The sequence below is a fragment of the Zeugodacus cucurbitae genome, chromosome 2 (genome assembly GCF_028554725.1).
Source record: "Zeugodacus cucurbitae isolate PBARC_wt_2022May chromosome 2, idZeuCucr1.2, whole genome shotgun sequence".
In the NCBI taxonomy this organism is placed as follows: Eukaryota; Metazoa; Arthropoda; class Insecta; order Diptera; family Tephritidae; genus Zeugodacus; species Zeugodacus cucurbitae.
The window spans coordinates 60,129,875-60,154,878 of NC_071667.1; the positions used below are offsets into that span (position 1 = coordinate 60,129,875).

Sequence of the window (25,004 nt, forward strand, 5' to 3'; positions counted from 1 at the left end):
AAGGACCAGGTGGAGAAGGGCCCGGCTTCACTTTGTATTACCAATTGACGCCAAACTGCCAAAAGGAGAGAATCCAGAAGAGACTTGAGTCCAGTTAGGAGTTGAAATTTGTGAAAACAACATAAATGAAAGATTTAGCTAAATGGTTTATCTTGGTCTTATTTGTGTCCAACTTGAGCCAAGAAAAATACATTTGCTTTAAATTTCACTAATAAATTAATTGTCTTATCTACTTTGCCACTCCCTTAAACTACCAATAGATTAAACGCAAACTAGTGTCTCGCCTCGATTCCGTCAGCCTTTCTTCAACTGCAGCACCAAATATTGACTTTTTGTCGCGCAATTTGCATTTATCTTTTTGTTGTCTCACTTAATTTAACCGGCACTTTGGTCATTATCATACACAATTTTACCTGCCTTCACATGCCGCACTACAACAAACACTAACTAACATTACTGTTTTAACTTCAGTTCCGCCGCCTACTGGTACTCTTACCCCCTCACCATAGCGAACTACAGCCCACCCGCTTGCCAGCAATCAATCACCTGGCCAATGGGCCAGCCATAAGTGTCGGCCCACAAGCCATTACAGTTTGCTTGGACAATTCGTCGCTAATGAAGTCCTGCCCTTAAAATTGGCTTTTAAAATGCACACAAATATACTTTTTACGAGCAGTCCGAGCGACCGGTCACGCCCACCCCCGTTCGCACCGAGCTGCTGCTGCTGGAATGATGATGATTTCACGTTTTCTCCTATTCATTGGCATTTTGTTCGGCGAATTCGACAAATTCTCATTAATTTGCAAGTGAAATCAAGTGAGTGTCAGGTGTTTTCGGCGACTTTCGTACGCCGTCGTGTAGGTATACCCTTGTGTGTGTGCATGTGCGCCGTTGGGGGCGGTGTTGCGCTGCGCTCGTCAATCCCAAGGATCCCCATGAGACCACTAACATGCCATGTGAGCGCGCTTATATAAGCCTAATTGGAATGCAGATATATATGTATTTGGTGAAGTCTCTTTTCCAAAAAATTAAAAAAAAAAAAAATGACCGTAGGAACTGAAGAGCTTCGTGTGCTCGTGTAAAAGCTGTAGTGGGACCACTGAATGAGGGCATGTAAATCAAATTCATTTAATTTTATTACATTTCCTGGCACTTTTACTGGCGCTTGCTTGAAAAAATTACCATTTACTCCCGACTGTCTTCAAGTATATGAGGTATAAGAGTCCACGCGGTGACCAGGCGAAGCGGATTCTTTTTGACATTTTTTCAGCTTCGCATTTTAAATAAATTTTCGTTGCTGCCGAACAATATTAAAGAGAGTCAACAACAACAACCATCATCAATGCACAATGTACAGTTATCGACAACGAGGACACAAACAAGGACACTTCAGCTGTACCGGCGGTTTAACGGTAATACCAGTTGGTAATAGTATCTGATTTACTTTGCGGGGATTAGATTTGATTAGATTTTTCGTGTTTTCCATTTTCGTTCAACATTCGCCACGTGAAGCGCAGTAATGTAAACAGACAATGGCAACAAGCGCATGGCGCGCGGTAGCAAGAGAAGAAAGGGAAGCAGAAGAATAAGCTGAATGAAGACGCAATAAAAATTCAATACAACGCGGTGAGCCCGACAGTGGCTGTTTTAAAGCCAGGTGAGCTTGTAATTGAAGAGAAGCTGCTCTACATTGACCTGCCCATTGGCATCAATTTGAATTTTTCATGGAACCACTCTCTCACTCTCTCACTCCCTTTCTCCACCAAATTGTCATTTGAAATTAGGCGTTATTTGTTGTTATTTTCCTTTGAAATTTTTTTCTTCTTTGAATGATTAAGTCGCATTTTAAATTCATTCACGAATGCGTAAGTGCTTGTATTGCTAATGATTTATTGAAGAGATATGAAAGAAAGTCGAGCATAATTTTATAAACAGATTACAACTTAAGTAATGCATTAGTAATTATATTTGTTGCTGGGAAACTGAAGTATTTTTATGAAAAATTATAGTAAAGTGGTGCTACATTTGGGCGCCGACTTGAAGCATTAGGAAAGCCTCTCTCGGAAGAGGTCCAGTAAATTCCGGAACAAAAGCATGTTATCAGCTTGTTGATGAGCTAAAAGTTAAAATACAGCTAATAACTAGTGCTAAAGGTCTTTCACTCAGTGAAATCTCCATATGTGGTTATAGGATTAGATTCAAAGCTACATCTTTCAAAACTAAGAAGAGATTATTGGCAGTCTGGATATAGTTCTCGACTTGTATCTCACCATGAACACTAAATCTCATTGTCCATCATTTATGTCAACCAAACCATAAAATGTCATAAGATAACCATAAGGTGTGTTGGTTCTATGAAACATCGTCTATTTATAGACCCGAGAAGTTTCGGTCGATAAACGACATTGACTTAACTTATTAGGACCTTTTTTTTTTGAAACACCCCAATATAAACAAATGTATGGAAAAATCTTGTAACTCAATGGGTTATATACAGTTAGAATTTTCAAAAAATCGATTTTTTTATTTCATTTTCTTAATGTACATATATTTAAGAATACACACAGAAAATTTCATATCGTTCCGGTGAATATTTTCAAAGTTACAAGCAAATGAAAAATTTGAAAAGGCGTTTCAGAGTGCTTGGAAGTACAAGGTCCAAACTTTAAACGCGTTTTTCTCAAAATGGTGTTTTCAAAGCCGGTGACCAACATTACTCGAAAACGGCTAGACCGATTAGTCTCAAATTTTAACACGACCTTCTTAAATATATTTTTTAGTAATTAATCGAAGATTTTTTCTCTCCGATAAATATTTTTTTTTTTATAAACAATTTAAGGCCGAAATTTCGGTGAAGAATAGATTTCTTTTTTTGAGAAACCGAAATTTTGTCAAAAAAATTTATTTTGCTTATTCCTTCGATTAATTACTAGATTTAACATTATTTTAACGAAATCTGTTTGGTTTTTTAATTTCGGATGATCCAGTTCCGAGATAGTTATAGTGGTCACCGCAAAACGTCTTTTTTGAGAGGAGCTCCTGGAGATCAGCTGTAGCTCTTTTTCAAATAAATATTTTTACTAGTACTAAGTCCTAAAATACAGTTAAAAGATACCATAATATGTGTATAAATTTTTGGATCAATAAATTAAAAGGTTTTCTCAGAAAAAATTCTGGAAAATTCACTTTTTTTCGGCCGTCTAACTGTATATAACCCCTTAAATAATAACAAGTGCTGAAACTGTATCTCCCTCAATTCAAATATAGATTGTTTTTCGAAAAAAATCATTACTTAAGTGCCTATTTTCGAATTGTAAGATCTTTCGATTTGTGTCCTCTCGACACTAGCTCTCGTAATGATTGGTGTAAATCCAGACAATATGCAGTTCTAAAATACCACAACCACTAGATGGAATCTTTTGGATTCCAGTGCTGAATTAAACCTTTAGGGATATGATATGATTGAAGTTAATCAACCAGTTGGGCAGCTTCCTAACAGGGAGAGGAGAAAGCGTAAGAGTCTACACTCAAATTGCATCTCAGAAACAATATTCTGATAAGAAGTAACCATGTTAAGCACTCGATAAGTAGTTTGCAATGAACCAGTGACAGTAAATAAATCTATTCCGAATTCTAAATTTTCTGCGGAAAGCGCCTTCAATATAGTTTCAAGTAACCGAATAGAAAATGGAAACAAATTGTAATAAATACTGACAATAATTCACTGACACCCCTAATACGAGTGTCGACTACCAGTAGATAGTTGACTACTGAGCGACTATCGACTACCGTTGCTATTGTAAGTGTCGATCAATCGCTTAATCATCGACTGCGACTGTTTTAAAAACGCTTATTTGTCGATAGATATTTTTCAGTCATAAGGATTAGCAAATGAAAATATAATAGACTTAATCGACTGGAGTCTATTCTACTACCAGTCCACACTCGCAATAGTTGCACTTATGTGTGTCTATAAGTATATATCAGTACTATGACCACATCGTACACTCACATTCCTTTAAATACTCTCAAAATAATACAAAAAAGAGATAAACACAACTAATTAAATAAGTTAAGTGCGTGTTTCATTTATCAAATGAGTACAAAAATATACCCACGAGTGCTATAACATGATTTCATTTAGATGCCAACTTATTAAAAATGCAGAAAAAAGAAAACGAAAAACAAGTTTTAATAAATAGCTTACCTTAGCAAATATTTCCCGTGAGAACAATAACAGGAAAATGTGAGTGGCATAAGTGAGAGGAAAATTAAATGAACGTGAACTTTAGAAAAAAAAGTTTGCATAACTTACTGTAAAGAGACACTATATCAACAACAAGCTGGACAGGTAAAAGAAAAGGTGAGTGGCACAGTTGGCTCTTAAACATAAATAAAAGCTTGGACATTGAAGAAATTTCTTGAACCACTAATACAATATAGACGACCTTATCATCTTTAATAAAATTTTTTATTTGCTAGATTTTATTATCTCAAGACTCGATCTCGGAGACATATTGAAACAAATTTCTTAGGTAGATTTATACTAGAGATTTATGGCTTTTTCATAGTTATTATACAGGATAACGATTAGCCATTCGGAACCTCAGAAACTTATCTAATACGTATATTATAGAAAATAGTAAATCAAGACAAAGTTGACTACGACTCTTGGTAGATAATGTTGAATTAATTTCTATATGAAAGCAATCCGAAGCACACAGCCTTCGACAACAACTCAAAGGAGCTTTGTTCTTTAACTTGTTATTGATTTTTTAAGAGGAATATATTGAAAATCAGCACTTATCTGATTCTCCAAAGTCTATAGCATAAAAGTTCATAATTTTAGTAAGGAAAGCCATTAGTCTTCGAAGTATTGCTGAATTATTAAAAGGAAATTAAAATTGAAATGTCTCACTTCTACTCATTATAGATAGGCTCTAGTATTTTGTTTCATTGAGGAATATATATGGAATCCATCCCAAACAGATGGTCAACTTTTGAAATAAGATCAGTGTAATGGAGTTCAGGAGACGAAGGAGAGTTAGCGTGAAGCAAAGAAAATAAAGGGTTTTTCAATAGGGACGCTACAAAAGTAGACCGATAGGGGCCGCAAACGACGCCAAGGTAAGGTTTGCCATTTTTTGTTGGCATTATGGAAAGATATACGATCCAACAACGAGTCGAAATTAATAAAATTTACTACTGAAATTCGAGGTTAGTGGCCTCAAATATAAGAGCGCTACGTCCAATTTATGGTCGTCATAATCGTCCTGTCAGATCAACAATTGAGCGTCTAGTGGAAAAATTTTAATCCACAGGCACAGTACAAAGTGTTCCCGTGCCAGTGAGACAAAGAAGTGCCAATAGTGTCGAGAATATTTCTGTCGCTAGAGCATCATTTGAAGAAGACCCAGATCTGTCAGTCACACGATGCGTCGTTCTCAAGCGTTGGGCATCTCTGTGACGTCATTGTGGCGAATTTTGAAAAAAGTTCTAGGCCTACATCCTTACAAGATCAAAAGTTCGTGAATTGGGCTGAGCAACAACTTGAAATTGATCGGGAGTTTCGTCGAAAAATCATCTGGTTGAATGGTTTCGTCAATTAACAAAATATGCGTATTGGTGCAGTTTATGGGCCGTCATTGGGCCGTACTTCTTCCGTGATGACCAAGACCGGCACGTTACTGTGAATGGGAATCGCTACCGCTTAATGATAACCGAATATTTTTTACCCGAATTGGATTATATGGACTTTGGAAAAAAATATATAAATTGGACAGAGAAATAAATTATTTTATTGATATCCCCTACCGTTTTTGTTTTATTTAAAAAAATTTGTAGCGCTCTTATTGAAGCTCGGTGGGTAGGGGAGGTTTGGCAAGTACCGACTACTTGACCCCACTCATGAACTGGGAAAAAAGATGGTGTAAAACTGTCTTCCGGAAACGCGACCAACATTGGCAAACTCATGCACTGCCTGTTCGATGATCTGGACAGGGGCATGAAAAGAAAAATCCTAACACGTTGGACAAATATACCGGGGTGTAAAACCGCTAAAGCCATGTGTAAAACCGTAGACCAGAAGTACACCAAACTCATTCTGTCACTCGATAGAATGGACTGTAGGAGTTTGGTGGGAATACTCACAGGCCACTGTCTGGTGGCGGCAATTGCCTACAAAATGGGACTTACAGATCGAGATGACTGCAGGAAATGTCAAGCGCAAGGTGCAATAGAAACAATGAAGCATTTTCTGTGCATTGTCAATGCAACGACTTCGCTACTTGGGGGCCTCACAATATGAGAATCTGGAAGAGGTATCGAAAGTGAAACCACAAATGCTTTTAAAATTCGCGTCAAGCGCAGGCATCCTAAAGGATGACTACTCCTCGTGGACAACGTGACGGCACTCCATCTGGTATCGCAAAGGACCGTATTGGCCTACCAGTTTAACTTAACCTAACCTATTGAAAAACCATTTAGAAATAAAATTACAAAAAACATTTTTTTGCAATAATTATAATGTTTAACCCTTAACCCGATTGTCGGTTACAAACAACTTTTGATTTGATTGGATTTTTCTTAAAAAATATTATTTTAGATGGGATTTAGATGGGATTTTATTGGGAGGTCCTTTAAGGTATCACTAGGTGCTCATTTAAGAAATACGTTTTAAATAATAATTATGGAACGATAGACTTTTCAGTCGATATAAGAGGCATATATTGCATTCAAACTCAATAAAGGTTGTGAATTTCTAAAGGGCCTCTGTTTAAATGCTTAAGTCTAATAACTTTTTAACAATTATTAAAAAGTCTGAGCAGCAAATATTTTTCTAAACCCTTAAAAAAAGGCCGTAACTAAAATCGTGAACTAAAAAACTAGACACAACGCAAAACAAAATTGTAACAACAACACATTCGACCCGAAATAAATATTGCGAACGGCAGCAAATTAAAAGTTAACTCACTGATGAGCCACACAACCGAGAAACAAAAAAATTGTAAATGGCATGGAACTAACTGAAAAACTATAGTTTATTTACGCAGCAACAACAAAGCCACCGGCTTTTTGGCACAAACATGCTTAACTACGTTTCAGCGCCGGCTGTCCGCCTGTCTATCCGACTGACAGCCAACAATTTTTTGATGGATCTCAACAGCAGCCATTGGTTAATTTGCGTATAAGCGCGGCAGAGTCGATTTGAGTTGGGTTCACCTAAGGCTTGCTGTTGTTTTACAACAATTTTTTATTTTTTTTTTGAAGCTTTTTAATGCGTGTGCGTTGCTCATACGCCCCGTCACCTCATTTAATTTCCTTAAACACTCTACAACTATGCTGAAGTGCTTGTCTTAGCCGTGTTGTTATAACTGTTGTTAACGCTTTAGTGCTGCTGTGACTTATCGGCTTTGCTGTTGTTGTTGTTGTTGTAGGCAAATTTGTTAGCTTTAAGCGTTCTGCATGTTGATTCAACGCTTAAGCGCCTAGCATTCGAATGCTGACCTTTTTCAACAAACCCAACAAACCCCCCTGCGCACCGCATACTAATCCCCTGCCGTCGTCGATGAAGGTTCTTGACTAGCGTTTCATTATTTCACGCAACTTCTATGCCACTTTTGCTCGACTTTTGCTTTATTGCCGCACGCAACGGTATTTTTGTTGTTGCTGCTGCTTATGGCAAAAGTCGAAAATTAAATTATTAATTTGTTTTGTGTGTCTGCTTGCCGGTCCGTCTTTTTGGTGAGATACAAAACCCTCAATAGCAAATGCTCAGTCTGCTTTTGGGTCGTGCGGCCTGGCGTTACGCTGTGCTAATTAAGTGGCTGTAGTTAGAGATATACAAGCGTATATTTATATGTATTTTTTTATTTATGTTGCGTTGAGTGGAAATTTGTTTCGTTTGTTTTGATGGATTTGATGCGCCTTTGGCGACTTAAGCGTCAAATTCACTCACAACTCGTGCGCCCGACCGACACACACCCAACCGGAATTCATCAGTTTTGTATGCTCGTTTGATTACTCAGGGACCCAATTCGTTGGCTCACAGCGGCCGTTACTCAGCGCTGGTGCTGTTTGTGGGGGGTGTTGCGGGTGCTGGTTTCTCTGCGGCTAACCATCAGCGCGTCAATTATTCATAAATTAAGCATGCAAACGGGGAAAGTAGCGGCAAATAAAAGCAAAATGCGAGGAAAAAAGCGCATACTTGTGCCACATAAAAACTGAAATGTAATGCATTTGTATTTGTATTTGTATGAAATTTGACTTTTTCACTCTCATACATACAACCAGTTGGTGGCAGCAGTGCTCACCACTGACTACACACACACACACACACACATGCAGATCTCTGTATTTAGTATGCCAGTTGTGCTTAGCAAATGGCGCAAAATGCTCTTTGATGGCAACTAGTAGCAGCTGCAGCACTACTACGCCATGCCATGCCTTGGCTTTTGCCTCTTTTTTGTGTTGATTCTGTTCTGTGCTTTTTCGTTTATTTTATGAAATTCACTTTGCTCTATTTGCTCGGCTCCTCTTCTGCTGGCACTTTTTTCCCACACAGCCATTCGCTGTTTGCTGCTGTTAATTAGAGCACATAATTAAAAGTTATTCAGGCGCAGGCTTGTTTTATTTGTATTAGCAAATCGTGTTTAGCAAAATGTTTATTTGCTGTTATTATTTCTACTTTATTTCTAATATTTTTTGTATATTTTCTGCTACATTCAAAATTCGATAGACAGTGTGCGCTTTATGCTGCGAAAGCATTAAAATATTTAAGGGTTTGTGGCTTATGATGTACCACTTTACTTTTCAAGGGGAGGGGGTGATAGTCATAAGTGAATGTGTTGTACATATGAAGGACGATGAATCCTTCGTCCTTGCTGGATTATTATTGCATACAAATTTAATATTTCTTTCCCCAATATAGTAAATTGCACCCATATTGCGCAGTGGTTGCGGCCAAAAATAGAAATATTCTTTATTATGTTCAAGGGGGGATAACAAGTATTCACCACTTGGATATTTTTTTTTTGTTAATTGTATCTTTCCAATGGAGAATATAGTCGCACAATCTGACCAGACTTTCTGGAGCAAACCAATTTTCTTATTAGATATTTCAAATATTTTTCTAGATTTTTGTTGAAAATTGCATAACTATATCACAACTAGAAGTACTTATGACCGCAGAATCATAACAGCTCAACGACAGTGCATTGGTTTTAAAACCACTCTCGACAGCTTTGTGAAAAAGATGCGAGAAAATAGTATAGAATAAAATTGAAGAATCCTAAGGAAAAATATCGTAAAAACTAGGATGGGAAATTTAAAAAAATGGAAGTTTTGTTCACATAACGGTTGTTTGTAAATCATAAAACTAAACGCATTAGATATTATATAGATATAGGGTTATATATATCAAATTGATCAGAATGACGGACGAGCTAAAATCCGGATGTCTGTCTGTCCGTCCGTCCGTCCGAGCAAGTTGAATAAAAATTAAACATCCCCATTACAATGAAATTCGGTATATGTATAATATTTTCTTGACACCCTGATGACACTTGTGGAAAATGGGTGACATCGGTTCACAACTATGACTACTTCCCATCTCATTCCTCACTTTATAATATGTACATAACGAACCAATGAAGATATCGAAATAGAACTTTACACAAATACTGTATGTGATCTACTCCGTCAGGATCGGGAAGGACTTCTCCGAGCAGTTCGATACCAAACGAGATTTCAGACAAGGCGACTCACTCTCGTGTGATTTCTTTAACCTGATGCTGGAGAAAATAATACGAGCTGCAGAGCTAAATAGAGAAGGTACAATCTTCTATAAGAGTGTACAGCTACTGGCGTACGCCGATGATATCGATATCATTGGAAACAACACCCGCGCCGTTAGTTCTGCTTTTTTGGCAGACTGGATAAGGAAGCGAAGCGTATGGGTCTGGTGGTGAACGAAGATAAGATGAATGATCTCCTGTCATCAAAAAAACAGTCAGCGCATTCGCATCTTGGGTCCCACGTCACTTTTGATAGGCATAACTTTGAAGTTGTAGATAATTTCGTCTACCTGGGAACCAGCATTAACAGCAATAACAATGTCAGCCTTGAAATCCAACGCAGCATCACTCTTGCCAACAGGTGCTACTTTGGACTGAGTAGGCAATTGAAAAGTAAAGTCCTCTCTCGACGAACCAAATACAAACTCTACAAGTCCCTCAACATTCCCGTCCTGCTTTATGCTGCAGAAGCACGGACGATGTCAACATCCGATGAGACGACTCTTGGAGTTTTCGAGAGAAAAGTTTTGCGAAAGATTTATGTTCCTCTGAACATTGGCAACGGCGAATACCGCAGACGATGAAACGATGAGCTGTATGTGTTATTAGACGACATAGACATAGTTCAGCGAATAAAAAAACAGCGGCTACGCTGGCTGGGTCATGTTGTTCCAACGGACGAACGTGCTCCAGCTCTGAGAGTGTTCGATGCAGTACCCGCTGGTGGAAGCCAAGGAAGAGGGAGGCCTCTCTACTCCGATGGAAGGACCAGGTGGAGAAGGACCTGTCTTCACTGGGTATTACCAATTGGCGCCAAACTGCCAAAAGGAGAGACGTGGCGTGCTGTTGTGGACTCGGCTATAACCGTGTAGGTGTCTACGCCAGTCAAGAAGAAGAAGATCTGTGACATAACTACTCTGCTTATATCGGTTGATATGTGAGATATCTTAGCAAAATTAAGAGAGCGTAGAATCTTGTGTATAATGTATATTGGTAGTGAAAATGAGTAAAATCGGTTCAGGAATTACTCAGCCCTCATATACTTTATATGATGATTTTCGTTATTCTATTGGACTTTATGCCGAAGGTATGAGTCAAATTGTGTTATCTTAATAAAATTAAATAAATAAATTGCGAGAGTATAAAATGTTCGGTTACATCCTTTCCTTACTTGTTTCTTCTACCATTCTTGATGAAAATCAGCAACAAGTATGCTACTCACAGGTATACTGATTATATATAAGATATAGACAATTTAAGATATAGACATTTTTTAGTTAAAGGTATCAAATTGAAGTTATGAGAATAGAGACGCAACTCATGAGCAAAAACTTTATTCCTTATACAGCTTCTAAATTAAAATCTTGATTCAGTATAATTTCTTAGGAAACTATGGACCCGTTTTTAGACGTGAATATTTTCCAACCAGGATCGCACAGACTGAGGAAGTTAAACAATTAAATAGAAAACCATAAAACAAATTTCCGGTCTAGACTAAAACTTCCAAAAGCTTAAATGGTCCACATCGAAAAAACATATTTAAAAAATTTAATAAAAAAAAAATAATTGTTTTTCAAATATAAATATTTTTATCAACCAAAGCTTATTCCTTCAGATCAGTTGTGAAAAAACATATAAATTATATATAGTTCCGAGAGCCACCACTAGGGCGTACGCCAGTGCACTAACCATAAAATTTTTAGCTTCTGTGATTACTTTCATTAAAAAATAATATATTGCAATACATAAATGTATTCCGTCGACGAATATTTTAAAGCATTTAATGCTTAAGGACAATTTTAAACGGTGGTATAAAATAAACTCTAATAACTGTTTATTGTAGACTTACGATATTTCTCCAAAGGGCGTAAAAGCATCTTTCAATTGTTGCGTTTCGATTTCTGCACTTAAATCACCAACGAAAATATGAAATTGCTCTGGAAGAAGAAAGGGAAATAGTAAAATATATTGAGAATTATATATTTTGTTTTAATTTTACTCTCAAAGATATCTAATACAACACGGCATATAGTAATGAACTAAAAAAAAGTACGATTTTATTATAAAATTAAATATTTACTAAAAATAGATAGAGACACTCCTCATCTTTAATACAACAATTTCATTCACTTTAGACATTTATTTGTCTCTCTTTATTTTGCAGTGCGGGCCCAACATCCGGTAGGTAGCAACGACAACGACGACAGCAATTCAAGTGCAAACACTTCAAAGTGGCCAAAAGTGACATACGAAACGTGCAATTTCGGGGTTGACATTATCAAAACATAGTTAATGGCAACGCCAAGTCGCCAAAGTTGGCGACAACGAGCCAAACGAATTGCCAGCGGCGAGACAAGAGGCATACATACACTTGACGGTGTAGCAAACGCTGGCGGGTGGGAGGAGGTGTGGGCGGCCGGTGGTTTGGTCCGAGTTTGTGGTTGTGTTTGTACCTGCCTGCAATAACGAGTGGTTGTTGTTGTAGTCGTACACTTGTGTGCAAAACATGTGCAATGGTGAATGGTTGTGCAATCGTGTTGCATGACTAGCGGTGCTAGTTGCCAGTTAAGTGGCAAGATATCAGATATGCTACTTCCCGGTTTGTAATGACGAGCGGCAGCAACACTTGTGCACAACAACAACAACAATATGAGACATATGACGACCATGTGCAGTTACATACATTTACAGTTATGTCAAGCGATGCGGAGTGAAGACATACTGAAGCGTTGAAAGTTTTTGTTGCACATAAGTGGCAAGCCATCGAACGAAAGAATCGTTTGTACCGTTGTGTATTCTTGTAAGAGCGTGGCTGTGTGTGTTGAGCTTGCGAATTTGTGACATTGCAGTCTTTACCGTTGACCGACAACTGCGACAAATGACAATGTTTCGTATTACAAGGAAATTGTACGGGAATTCGAAAATCATGCAAGCCGTCAAGCAATACAAGCCAACACAAGCACCTACACACACAGAGACACACTGATTTGGCTCGAACTTAGTAGCAGCAGCTCATATGAAGCGGCAAGCATGACGTTCTAAATGCGGTAAGTGGCAAGCGTCAAGTGGCGTGTGTTTGTTGTAAGCTGAGTACCGTGTGTTGACGAGTCTTTGATTGTACTACACTGGGTCTGCTCGGTGGCAAAAGGAATTTGTAGTTAAGTTACATATCCGTGGTTTTGATTGATTGCAATTGAGATGGCAGATAAAAGAAGTGTTTGTGGCAATGGAATCACACCTTTTGTCGTGCCACATGTTGCAGGTGTTTACGTGTTTATATTGTCGCAGTAATTATGACGCTGCTGTTATGTAATTGCATGACTTTTATTTTTTGGCGTTAATTAGAAATTTGTGTTTCAATATATGCACATATGAATATGTGTATATATGTATGTATATTAGGTTGAGTCACACAATCCATTAAAAAATATCTTAATCATACTATACTATTTGCGTTGAAATGAAAACATTGGATTAGTACATGTGAGTATTACAATTACATAAATTACTACATTTTATTCAAGGGTAAGTGGTAAGAGAGACACTACACTCTCTTAGCTTAGTTAGCTAGTTGAAACCATGAAATTCACCAAGAAATTCTATAATGTTCTCAGTATGAACTAATACTGTGTCGTGAGATAAGTTAGATGTGGTATATTTAGGTGTGGTGAGTAAATATGTGTTGAGTTAAAGTGTGGTGAATTTAAAAAATTGGTTTAGGTGGGTCAATGCTTATGACGACTCATAAACATTAATTCTGAAGAATGAAAGTGAGAAAAATTGGTGTGGTGACTATGGATGTGGTGAATTGAATACATCTCTTTCAGATCTAATGATCCAAATGTGACGAGTTAATTGTGTTGTACTTAAAAACAGTCATATTTTTATCCAGCCAGGCTAAGTTCTTCTTGAATTTTTGTTTCAACGAGTATAAATGACAGGATAAAGACAAACTTTTGGAATTTGCTCAAATTTTTTGCGAACATTTTTTCAATTTAATTTAATTTCTGATGTTCATAGGCATTCGGCTTAATTCTCATTACAGATTACTACAAGTAGAAATTGCTGACTTTAGAAAGGGTCACGAAATGAATTTATTTTAATTTATTATCAAAATTCAAGTTCTGTGAGTTAAATTAATATTTAAAGTGTCGTATTTCTGGCTTAAAGAGTAGGTAGGTAGGTAGATTGTAAGGCTGTTACACATAGGGAAACACACGTAGACTATGAAAGACAGTCCTTTGTGAAGCCAGAAAACCCCCTAAATTAGCTATTAGAAGTCGACAAAGCGGCCCGAACCTACTACAAATCAGCAGACATTTTTCTCTTCTATATTCGCTAATTCGCGAGCTTGTTCGATAAAGAGAGATCCGTGAAATATTGTTCTTAATCTCGCAAAGGCGGGACATTCCAGTAGAAAGTGATGAGATGATTACACCTCGTCCTCCTCTATGCAGATTCTACAGCTAACATCCGGTAAGATTTTTAACCTTACAGCGTGGATCCCGATGGGACCATGTCCAGGTGAAACTTCTACGACTAAGGAGAGGTAAATTTTACTAGTACTCATTAATGAATGATCTACGTAAGTTGATCAATCGGCTATCAATGCCTTGTTGGAGACCAAATTTGGCAGCATTAACAATTTCAGGACAAATTTCTTACAATTGGACCAATACGAAAATCTTCACAATTTCGTTGTATCGGCACAAAAGATTACCCACACAATTTTGAGGAATGCTGCCGTGTTGGCAACCCTTGATAGCCGAATAAAAATCCGGCTGCTTTGTGGTTACGTGGATCAGACGATACTCTTATTAAGATATGATATTTTAATAATTCGCACTGCCTTTTATTTTTTAGTGATCTTAATTAATTATATCAAAAATTAGAATGGATGTTATATTCCAGGTTATGGAAGCCTAGTTTACTATAATAAAGCAGCATCTGTTATCTGCCATTTATCGTATCTCAAATGCATTTGTCGGTATTGAATCACTTCCGCATTAAATTCAACTAATTCATAACATAAAAGCATTTTGTTTTCAACTAACAGCTGAATAAACAACAGGTAATCGTAACTAGCATAATTGTGCATGAAAACATGCAAGTGGTTGCGCGTATGAAACACCTGAGTACCTACTTACAGTTATATGTGGCAGAGACATATAACAAGTTGAAATAACAGATGTGCACACTTGTTTTGACATAACGGAATTTATGGCACGAGCAAACATGCCTACATATGAACAAATAACTATTTGCATACAAAAAATGCTGACAGCAAACTATTGTGGGCGCAAACTGTAAATATCTATATAGAATGCTATATATGGTTGCATATTTATATATAGAGCCACATTGCTTGTAGATACTTATAAACATAAATACATATATAAATACGATTCGAAGTAGAAATGTTTACATTTCGCTCTTGACTGAATTGAAGTGAAGTGCATTGAAGTAAAAATGTTGTACGCCGACATGATGGCCACTTCACACTCGAAGCGCTCCATCATACATACATATCACATAAGTCTGAGTGTGTATATATAAAAAACAAACTATATAAGTATTAAAGCCGTTATATCTACATACATACACTCATAAATAACTACGTGCAGCGCCACTGATTTAGTGCTTCGTGGCCATCATATTTTTTTTGGATTGTGGCCAACTCTCGGAAGTGAGCGAGCGCGGCAAGGTGTACGCCAGTACGCGGCGAACCGCAAAAGTAGTTGTGTAAATACGACATTAGCACATGTGCCCACACACACACACACACACACAAACGGGCATGGAATTATTTCAGGATATATTTATGCACATTTTTGATGTATCTTCCTGCATAAGTGGCGTGTGGCATGCGGCATGCGGCATGAGGAAGTGTGCTGTGTAAATTGTAGTTTGAGTTGCCAACTAAACGGCAATCATATTTGATACATCGCTTGCATACTGGCCGTTTTTACTACACGAGGACGAGTCGATAATTTGATGAGCATGGGCACAGAGCTCGTTCGGTTTTTAATTAAAGAAACCGGCGGTCAACTTTTTAGAAAAGAGAGTATACCTTTTTGAAAGGTGCAGAAAATTAATAGTTCCGTTATTAACTATAAACTGGAACTGTAGAGGGTGTCACCGACAATTTGATAAATTTCTTTCTCTTTCTTCGTTTCGTACGAACTCAATTATACTATATTCTAGTTTAACCGAATGACAACAAAGTAGAACCCGATGACCTCCAGCGCTAATAAAAACATATTTTTGATCTCAGCGTCATCTACTGCCGACGTAGAAAAACAGAGACAATATATCAACATATCTGAAAGTGCCTAAGCCTGACACAAGTCAAATATCAAAGCAAACAGCAGATCTATAAACTCGAAGTATAAAGATGGTGTTTCCTACATTTACTGGGTCGCGAATTTTTGCTCTAAAGACAATTGGACTTTGAACCTCACAGCATTTCAATAACAAGAGTCTACAATTCCAATCAACTGCTTGAGATTCTGGTCAGAGACTGTTATTCTCGAACTAATTAACAAGCAATGAAAATCACTGTAGCTCTAAAAGAGCTAGAGTTAAAATTAAACTCCTATTTAACATTCCAGAAATTAAAACCGTGTACACTTTTTTTGCCTTATTGCTTGCTTTGAAGTCATGCTCAAATTTTGACCACTTTTCCTGCGGCAAACGGTAATTTGCCTTCCACTTTTTGCTAGTTTCCCGCAAAAAGGTAGATAAATTACGTTGGGCACACAAAAAGCCGAAATACTCGTGTGTAAAATTTTGTTTCGTAGTGCATCATTATCTGCAGCATTTCCTGCCGTTGCTCACAGTACAAACTTTTGCACACTCGATTTCATTGCAGGCCGCATGCATCGGGACGTGTGTGAGATTTGAGATTTCCGCAGTGTTAGGCATATTCAGCGGCAAAGCCGTAATGTGAGCTTAATTGCGCTGAAGAGCAGGTATTTGGTGCAAAAATTTTTGTTGGAAAGGTAAAGTGAATGATAGTTACTAAATAATATATATACAGATGATATTAAAAGGCTGCGGTAAAAGATCTTTTCATATTGATTTGGACAATCGAGTGATGGTTCAAGGCAAGAGCGTCGAATGCAATCATAGTTTAGTCGAAACCTCGCTCTGTTGATTACATCCATCAGGTCGCTTATCTGCTTAGAAGTAGTCAGGATTTTCAAAACTACAGCACGAAAGTATGAAACTTTAAATGTGTTTTTCTAAAAACTATGTTTTTTGAACTGGTGACAACTGTAACTCGAAAACCACTCATTAAATTTTACTGAAATTTATACAGCTTTTAGAATACATAATAATCCTGGGCCGGATCGAACTTTTTGTTTTAAGGGGTTATATACAGTTAGAATTTTCAAAAAATCGATTTTTTTTATTTCATTTTCTTAATGTACATATATATAAGAATACACACAGAAAAATTCATATCGTTCCGGTGAATATTTTCAAAGTTACAAGCAAATGAACAATTTGAAAAGGCGTTTCGGAGTGCTTGGAAGTACAAGGTCCAAACTTTAAACGCGTTTTTTTCAAAATGGTGTTTTCAAAGTCGGTGACCAACATTACTCGAAAACGGCTAGACCGATTAGTCTCAAATTTTAACACGACCTTCCTAAATATATTTTTTAGTAATTAATCGAAGATTTTTTCTCTCCGATAAATATATATATTCTTTTATAAACAATTTAAGGCCGAAATTTCGCTGAAAAATCGATTTTTTTTTTGAGAAACCGCCATTTTGTCAAAAAAATTTATTTTGCTTATTACTTCGATTAATTACTAGATTTAACATTATTTTAACGAAATCTGTTTGGTTTTTTAATTTCGGATGATCCAGTTCCGAGATATAGTGGTCACCGCAAAACGTCTTTTTTGAGAGGAGCTCCTGGAGATCAGCTCTAGCTCTTTTTCAAATAAATATTTTTACTAGTACTAAGTCTTAAAATACAGTTAAAGATACCATAATATGTGTATAAATTTTTGGATCAATAAATTAAAAGGTTTTCTCAGAAAAAATTCTGGAAAATTCACTTTTTTCGGTCGTCTGACTGTATATAACCCCTTAATTTTGATTTTTTAAGACCAAGTAACTGTCGATTTTTTCTCGAAAATCTAGAAATAAATATCATGAGGCCGCCATGTTGTTACTTTTTGAAAAAAAAAGAAAAAAGCTTCGATCCGGCCCAGGATTATCTATTTATAAAACTAATTTTTTCTATGCGATTGAATTTAGATGAATCTCCAAGGACTTATGATTGTCACCACAAGGCCCTTTTTTTTTAGAAGTGGGTCAACACAAACAGCAATAACTTTGGAAACTACAATTTTTTTTCAAATTTTCGTGACTTCGAGTCGAAACATTGGGTAATAATGCCATATTATTACTTTTGTAAAATAACATGATTTAATTGAAAAAAAAAAATTTTACTGTAAAAATATTTCCAATTCAGTCTAGTTCAACCTCATTCTGCATAATCCTATATCGATAATGTTAATATCGATTATATTATCTCTTGTATTATGACATATCCAGATTATAATATCGCATTATCTATGTTGGTCTCGTACATCTTATATATACTGCTGGTGTTTATTTGTTCGGGCTTTTTCATATTAATCATGTTGGTGAATGTGGAAGAAAGAATCGTCAAGCAATTGTATGACAATATCCGATTTAATACTATAATTGGTTTTGGTGGAACTTTTCAAACAAAAAATGTATGTATGATGGGGTTGGTAAGATCATATATCGGTAATTAGAAGTTATAACCATAGGTGTGTCCAGTTTATAGGTGGTCAAACCCAATGTGTTGAGTTAAGCTATGGTAAAGATAGTGAAATAATGCCATGAACTATTAATGGCACTATCTGACTATTTCACGATAAACACAAGACACAGTGACATTCCAGGAAATTGTAAAGCGGATGAGCCAGACTAGATGGCACCTTACAAATAAATTGCGATAAAGAGGAAATATATGTACATTCCTCTGGGCACTTGTAGATATTTAATCGACAAATACGTCATATACATAGCCGAGTCTCGGTGGAACCTGACTTGCTCAACAAGCAGACAAACGTGGTCTGAATGCCGTTTATTGAAATTTGAAAGAAACGACTGAAGAAATCTAGTTGGAGTGTTAACAGGTCGTTGTCTGATTGGTAGGTAGGTGATACCAGTAAACTGTGGAGACCATACTTTGAAGCTGCCAAGAATTAGAAGAGGAGAATACAGTAGATCATATTCTATGTGGATGCAAAGCTTTACACAGGAAAATAAAGACGATTTTCTTGACAATATCTCCGCGGTTGCAGCTATAAAACTAGTTGAATTGAACTACTTTATCAAGAGCACAGGATGGCTTAGAGAGGACTTGGTACTCTGAGGGGATTCTAGTCCCCGTAGAGTGGGCCTCCTAAAGGTCTAAATGCGTCGTGAGACATCCACTTAACCTACCTACCCATGCAGCTGTTGTCAGTTTGATTTGATGGAATTTTATTATGGTACTAAGATTAAGTATGGTGAGATTGGGAGTTTTCTAAAGAAGGAAGGTAGATAGGTTGGTTATCGATAAACCGATAAGTTACAATATATGAATTAAATGTATTATGAAATGAATTATCGATAATAGCTCATCTTTATTGGTGACTAGATAGCTAATATTGACTTTTTTTCTCGAGGATAATTTATAATAACCTATATTTTATAGTTTGCTAGAAACAAAATATTTTCCCATACATATAGTACTGCGTATTCGTATCTCTTTTTGCATTTCCATTATCAATCATTACGCTCGCTCATTGGTGAATTGCAATAATTTATCAAATTACATTCATTTGACACTTAAAACCGAAAATAACATGCAGTTGCTAACAAAATCGATTTATAAATATTAACTACAAAATGCACATTATGCAACAACATGATTTTGTGTATATTTGCAAATAAATATAGCTGTACGGTTGCATGTATGCGAGTAACGGCACATCAATAAGCAATGCCAGACACTGTGGCACATTTAATAACGCCAGCACCGACGCTAATGTGCCACATGCAAAGTCGATAATGTACAGAAATTATAAAAAATTATTATTCAATGACATTTACATTGGTTGCAGACGAACATAGTACATAGCGAGGGTGTCGTGCATTTATTGATACACATACATATATACTTTCACCAACACACACATACACTTCGACTAACACCAACTTTGGCGTGTGTGCGCGCAAAAAGTTCCCTTGATAGCGGCGATAACCAACATTTGCGCGAAATTGCTTGTAGAAGTGTGTGAAAATCATCGGAGCTGGCAAAAATAGCATGCAATAATGATGGCGTATTGATGATGGTTCATGGTGAAAATACAAATAAAAAATCGCATGAATGAGTGAGTGGGAGTGTGTGTGTGTGTGTGTGTGTGGCAAGTTGAGGGACGATAAAAACCGGTCACAGCGACACAGCAGACAACGTGCCTCATTTGCCATATTTGCCACCAATTTCCAACACCACTGACACCGCCGCCGAGCGACACTACGTTGCAGCTAATGATGATGACTTTGCCATTAAATGCCAAGCAGCGGTGAAGTCACGGCACCTTGGCGCTGGCGCTGCTGCAGTCGCCAGCCAACTCGCATTGGTTCTTTTCGGTTTTAGCCAGGTTTTGCCATTGACGAGCTAGAAAAACTAGAAACTTTGTTAGCTAAAATGTGGCGTATGACAAATGTTCAATGACATTATTTGACACGAAATGGCATGCCATGCAATGAAATGGTTTATTAAGTCTACAAACATACATATCTACAATATATTGCTCATCTGAAATGCATATAAAACTCATGAGTGTATGAATGTGTGTATGCATACCGCTCGATTTGTTTAGGGAATAACGAAATTTATTTCCATTCCGATGGCATCAAAATGAATAGCAAATGTTATGCATTAGCGATTAGCGCGCGCTCAATGACGCTGCTCCAGTTTTAACTGCCTGCAGAGAGCCACATGGGTCGTCATTGGTGGCAGTAATAAATTTCAAATTGATTTTAATGAATTAAGAGTTTTGAATTTATACTGAAATATATATTTTTTGAAATTAAAGATAACTATTTATATACACTTCTACAGCAGTAATATGTATCCAGTGTTCGATACGTGCAACATGTTGCAACTGAATTTGTGATAGTTGCTAGTTCCCCAACACTTCTCTAATATTAACTCTCTTTCGTCCTTTATGTGGCTACCATTTGGTGACCAATTGACAAGCACTAGATTTATTAGCTATCGCGCAATGACTTCTCTCGAGAGGCTGATTGACTCACGCTTGTGCCATAAACAACGCTTTAATGTGAAAATATTGACAGCGGAGGCTAAGCACATGTCAAGGTCATTGACAAAAGTATAAAATGTGTAGCTAAACAATTTAAGTTAGCCCATGTTGGAAGGTAACGCAAGAGCTTTGAAACTCAGCTTATACAAGGCAACACTTAATACTAATATGAGAAGAATGCCAAGAATGCCAAAACTATATTTAGAAATTTTCGATTTTTCATCCATCAAGGCATTTCAAGCACTTTCAAATATACAGTGGAACTTCAATCACTCGAACTTTTATAAGTTGAAGTTCTCCATAACTCGAACTCTTGAAGTGGCAATAGAAGTCAAATTTCATACAAATTTCCTTCCATAAGTCGAACTTTTCGACCAGGGGATAATACAAAATTAAAATTTTACTATGAAGGAACTATATTGGTATAGTGGCAAATAAAAAATATGATATTACACTTATAGATTTCATAAATCGTGTAACAAAGGCATGGGATACAGACGTTAAGAGCCAGACAATAGCAAAATGCTACAAAAGAAATTACAGAATACACTTTTTAATGAATTTTTATAAAACATTTTGCGAAGTAAATAACTAAAACTGTGGGTAAGTCTATATTTTATACCTTTTTGAAAAATTTCTATAACACAAAGTCTCTTTAACTCGAAGTTTTTTTGTGGATTATGATAATTCTCGAGTTAGAGAAGTTCCACTGTATATGTTTATATTAATTATTCAACAATCTTGGCCAGCATAATCATAATCATAATAATTATCCTATATCCAGAGTCCGAATTTCTGATTATTATTAGGCGACAGTCCAAGAATTAAAGACTCATTGATGCACAGCTGATTCCTCTTCACTTTATAATATATGTATACATTAGGACCCAAAGAAGATATTGGAATGAAACTTTAAATAAATAATACATATATATCATTCGTAGCTTCACTTGTGGATAAATGGTCGAAATCGGAATATAACTTTTCAATGTCCCTGTTATCAACCATAAAGAACTCAGTGCCTTAGGGTAATCTTTCATTAAATCTCTCTGATATTTTAATGTAATTAACGGGGTATCTATTTCTTCAAATAATGTGTCTCTGCACCAAAAATGATTAAAATCGGGTCAGAACTTCCCCTAGCGTGGGTGGGCTTCATTCCGCATATATCGGTTAATATGTGAGATATCTTAGCCAAATTAAGAGAGCATATAGTCTTGCATATAGTGTACCTTGGTGGTGAAAATTAGTGTAATCGGTTCAGGAATCATTTTTTTCGTTATTCTATTGGACTTTAAGCCGAATATATGGGTCAAATTGTGTCTTATCTTCACAAAATTGCATCAATGAATTGTGAGGGTATAAAATATTCGATTCGATGCATATTTTATGGTTTTATTGTTTATTACGTTTAAAAATACATAAAATAAGAGAAAATCATTAAAAAAAATATTGATTAATTATTTTTCATTCCATGAAATGTTGCGCCTACGCAACGTTGGGATTACTGAACTTATATTATACAGGCAAGTCATAAAAATACATTTAAAATATTTCACTTACGATAATATTATAGCGATTAGCGTGAGTGAAATATTTTAAAACAATCAGCATGAAGATGTATGTATGTCTACATCTTCTTCGACGTTTATTTTCGTGCTCCTCTGTGACATGACTAATATTATCGAAGCGAATATTGGAAGGTAATGCGTTTTTGGATGGTCTTCCTAAATTTCTATTTGAATTATCCAAAAAGTGAGAATTATCTGCAAGTTGGGCATCTTCGGTTTTCATCAAACTAACAGCAACGTAAGATTTAAATTCTAATTGAGTCATAGATCGCTCATTTGCCAGATTGTAAATCTTCCACGATTTTACTAAAACACTATCTATCAAATTGATGAACAGTGGCCACCACCACTTTTTCCCTCTTACTCGAATCCTATAATTAGCAATTCCATTATTATGCAGATCGACGCCTCCCGTTTTATTATAATCTGCTATAACTTGGGGTTGAGGCACATTCACCATTTTTTTTTTATTTTTCTATCGTAACGTTTTGCTGTAACCAATGGTTCGATTTTTGCGTTGTTAGTAGCCACATTCAGCACAGAATTGTCATTCCATCGAACTAATAGTACATCATGTTTTTGGTCAAAGCTGAAATCAAATGACCCTCTCTCTTTTTTCTGAAGAGTTTTCGTATTTGTCATGGTTTTATTCATTGTTCTATATTCTCGAATAGTACCTGTGGCAAAATAGTCTCGTATCAAGTTATCTAGTTATCAAGTTATAAGTTGAATAATAAAAACAAAGCAGAACTACTCCTTACATTACTGCCACGAATGGCATGCTGAGTAACAATAACAACTGACTATTGTTACTCCCAACGTTGCGTATACGCAATGTTTCCTAGAAATGTAAGATAAACAACACGTGTAGGTAGTTTTGTCCACCAAAAGGGTTTATATCACAAATAAGATATTATTAAAGCTTTGTACAGTGTAAAAATTAAATCTTTATTTCAATTAATATTTTTTATGATTGGATGAATATACTGATCCCGAGATGACTCAATTAGCAGTTTTTGAATGATAAAAATAAAATGCATTTGTATTTGAAAAACCATAAAAAAAATGTTTGTCTATCTGTTAATTCTTCTTTTTGAGACTGGTTTAGATTTCATAGATTTATTTCCTTATTTTAGAAATAAAATAAAATAAAAAACAAATTTGAAATGTTGCGCTTGCGCAACGATGGGTAAAGATGGATTAATATAAACTGAGATGGGTAGTCAGTTCCATGATAGTGTTAGGATGGATTTATGCTATAAGTAAAGGGGACTATAAGTTTTAAAACAGAACCAAATGATAATTGCGATTAAATATTTCTTATAAAAAGATTTCCATCTACTCTATATCTCGGAGTCAATGGCATTCTATTCTGACCGATCATATTTACAACTACATATTGAGGACCATATTGACTTGTATAGTATATTACATATTCTGAGGATCTCAAAATCTAAATAAGCTAAACCATCATTCGACTAGCCTCTCTTCCAACCAAGGGTTCATGAAATAACTTGAGAAAATCAAGGCTAACTTAGACTAAAACAATGTTAGACGGATAATTTTTGTTGTTCTGATTTAATTACGAATTAATTACCTATATGAATAAAGGATTTCTAAAATATTAAATTATTAAAAACCTTTTTGGAAACAATTTCAATTAAACAAAATATTTTAAATGAGCTTAATAAGTAGCAACTTAGGCTCTCAAGACTTTCAAATTATGATAAATGTGTCTCAAATATTTGCGCCCTTGAGTAGGGCCTTTTCGTCATTAACAAGGTTAGCGATTTACGAGCACTTTAAATGTAAATTTTCCACTGAGATTTTTCGCTCGTAAAAAATAAGAAAAAGCGAAAAAAAAACCAAAAGAAAAGTAAAACGCGAATGAATGAAATGGTGGGCAAGGCAAGGAATGTCGTCTGCGACCGCTGCCCAATTAACGGAAAATGGCGGTCGCAGGTTAATGGTAATGTTGAGGCAGCGCCTGTTTAGGTCAACGCAATGTCAATGACTTTATTTATGCGTAATCGGTCAATGAAATGCCAGCACCGAATGGCGTATTGTTTATGCGTTACATTTTTATGTTGTTTGAAATTAATTGAATGCCCGTTTTTTATTTCGTTTTATTTCACTTTTTGTTTAACGATTAAAATCACTGAAGTGCAAACTGCTGTGTGGGGGGTTTTACTTGCTGTTGTTGTTGTTGGTGCTTTAATTAAATACATATAAGCTGCATTTGATTTGTGAGAAGTTCAAATTTATTGCTTTGTCA

General features: G+C 36.2%; 1 protein-coding gene across 2 annotated transcripts in view; it reads right to left on the reverse strand.

Annotated features, from left to right (window-relative positions):
- Positions 1-25,004, reverse strand: part of LOC105217139 (cytotoxic granule associated RNA binding protein TIA1) — a 299,387-nt gene that overhangs the window by 123,755 nt on the left and 150,628 nt on the right. For both annotated transcript variants that reach the window (XM_054230805.1, XM_011191997.3), the window contains exon 3: positions 11,644-11,731. In XM_054230805.1, the coding sequence (XP_054086780.1) occupies positions 11,644-11,731 (88 nt within the window). The remainder of the gene's footprint in view (positions 1-11,643; positions 11,732-25,004) is intronic.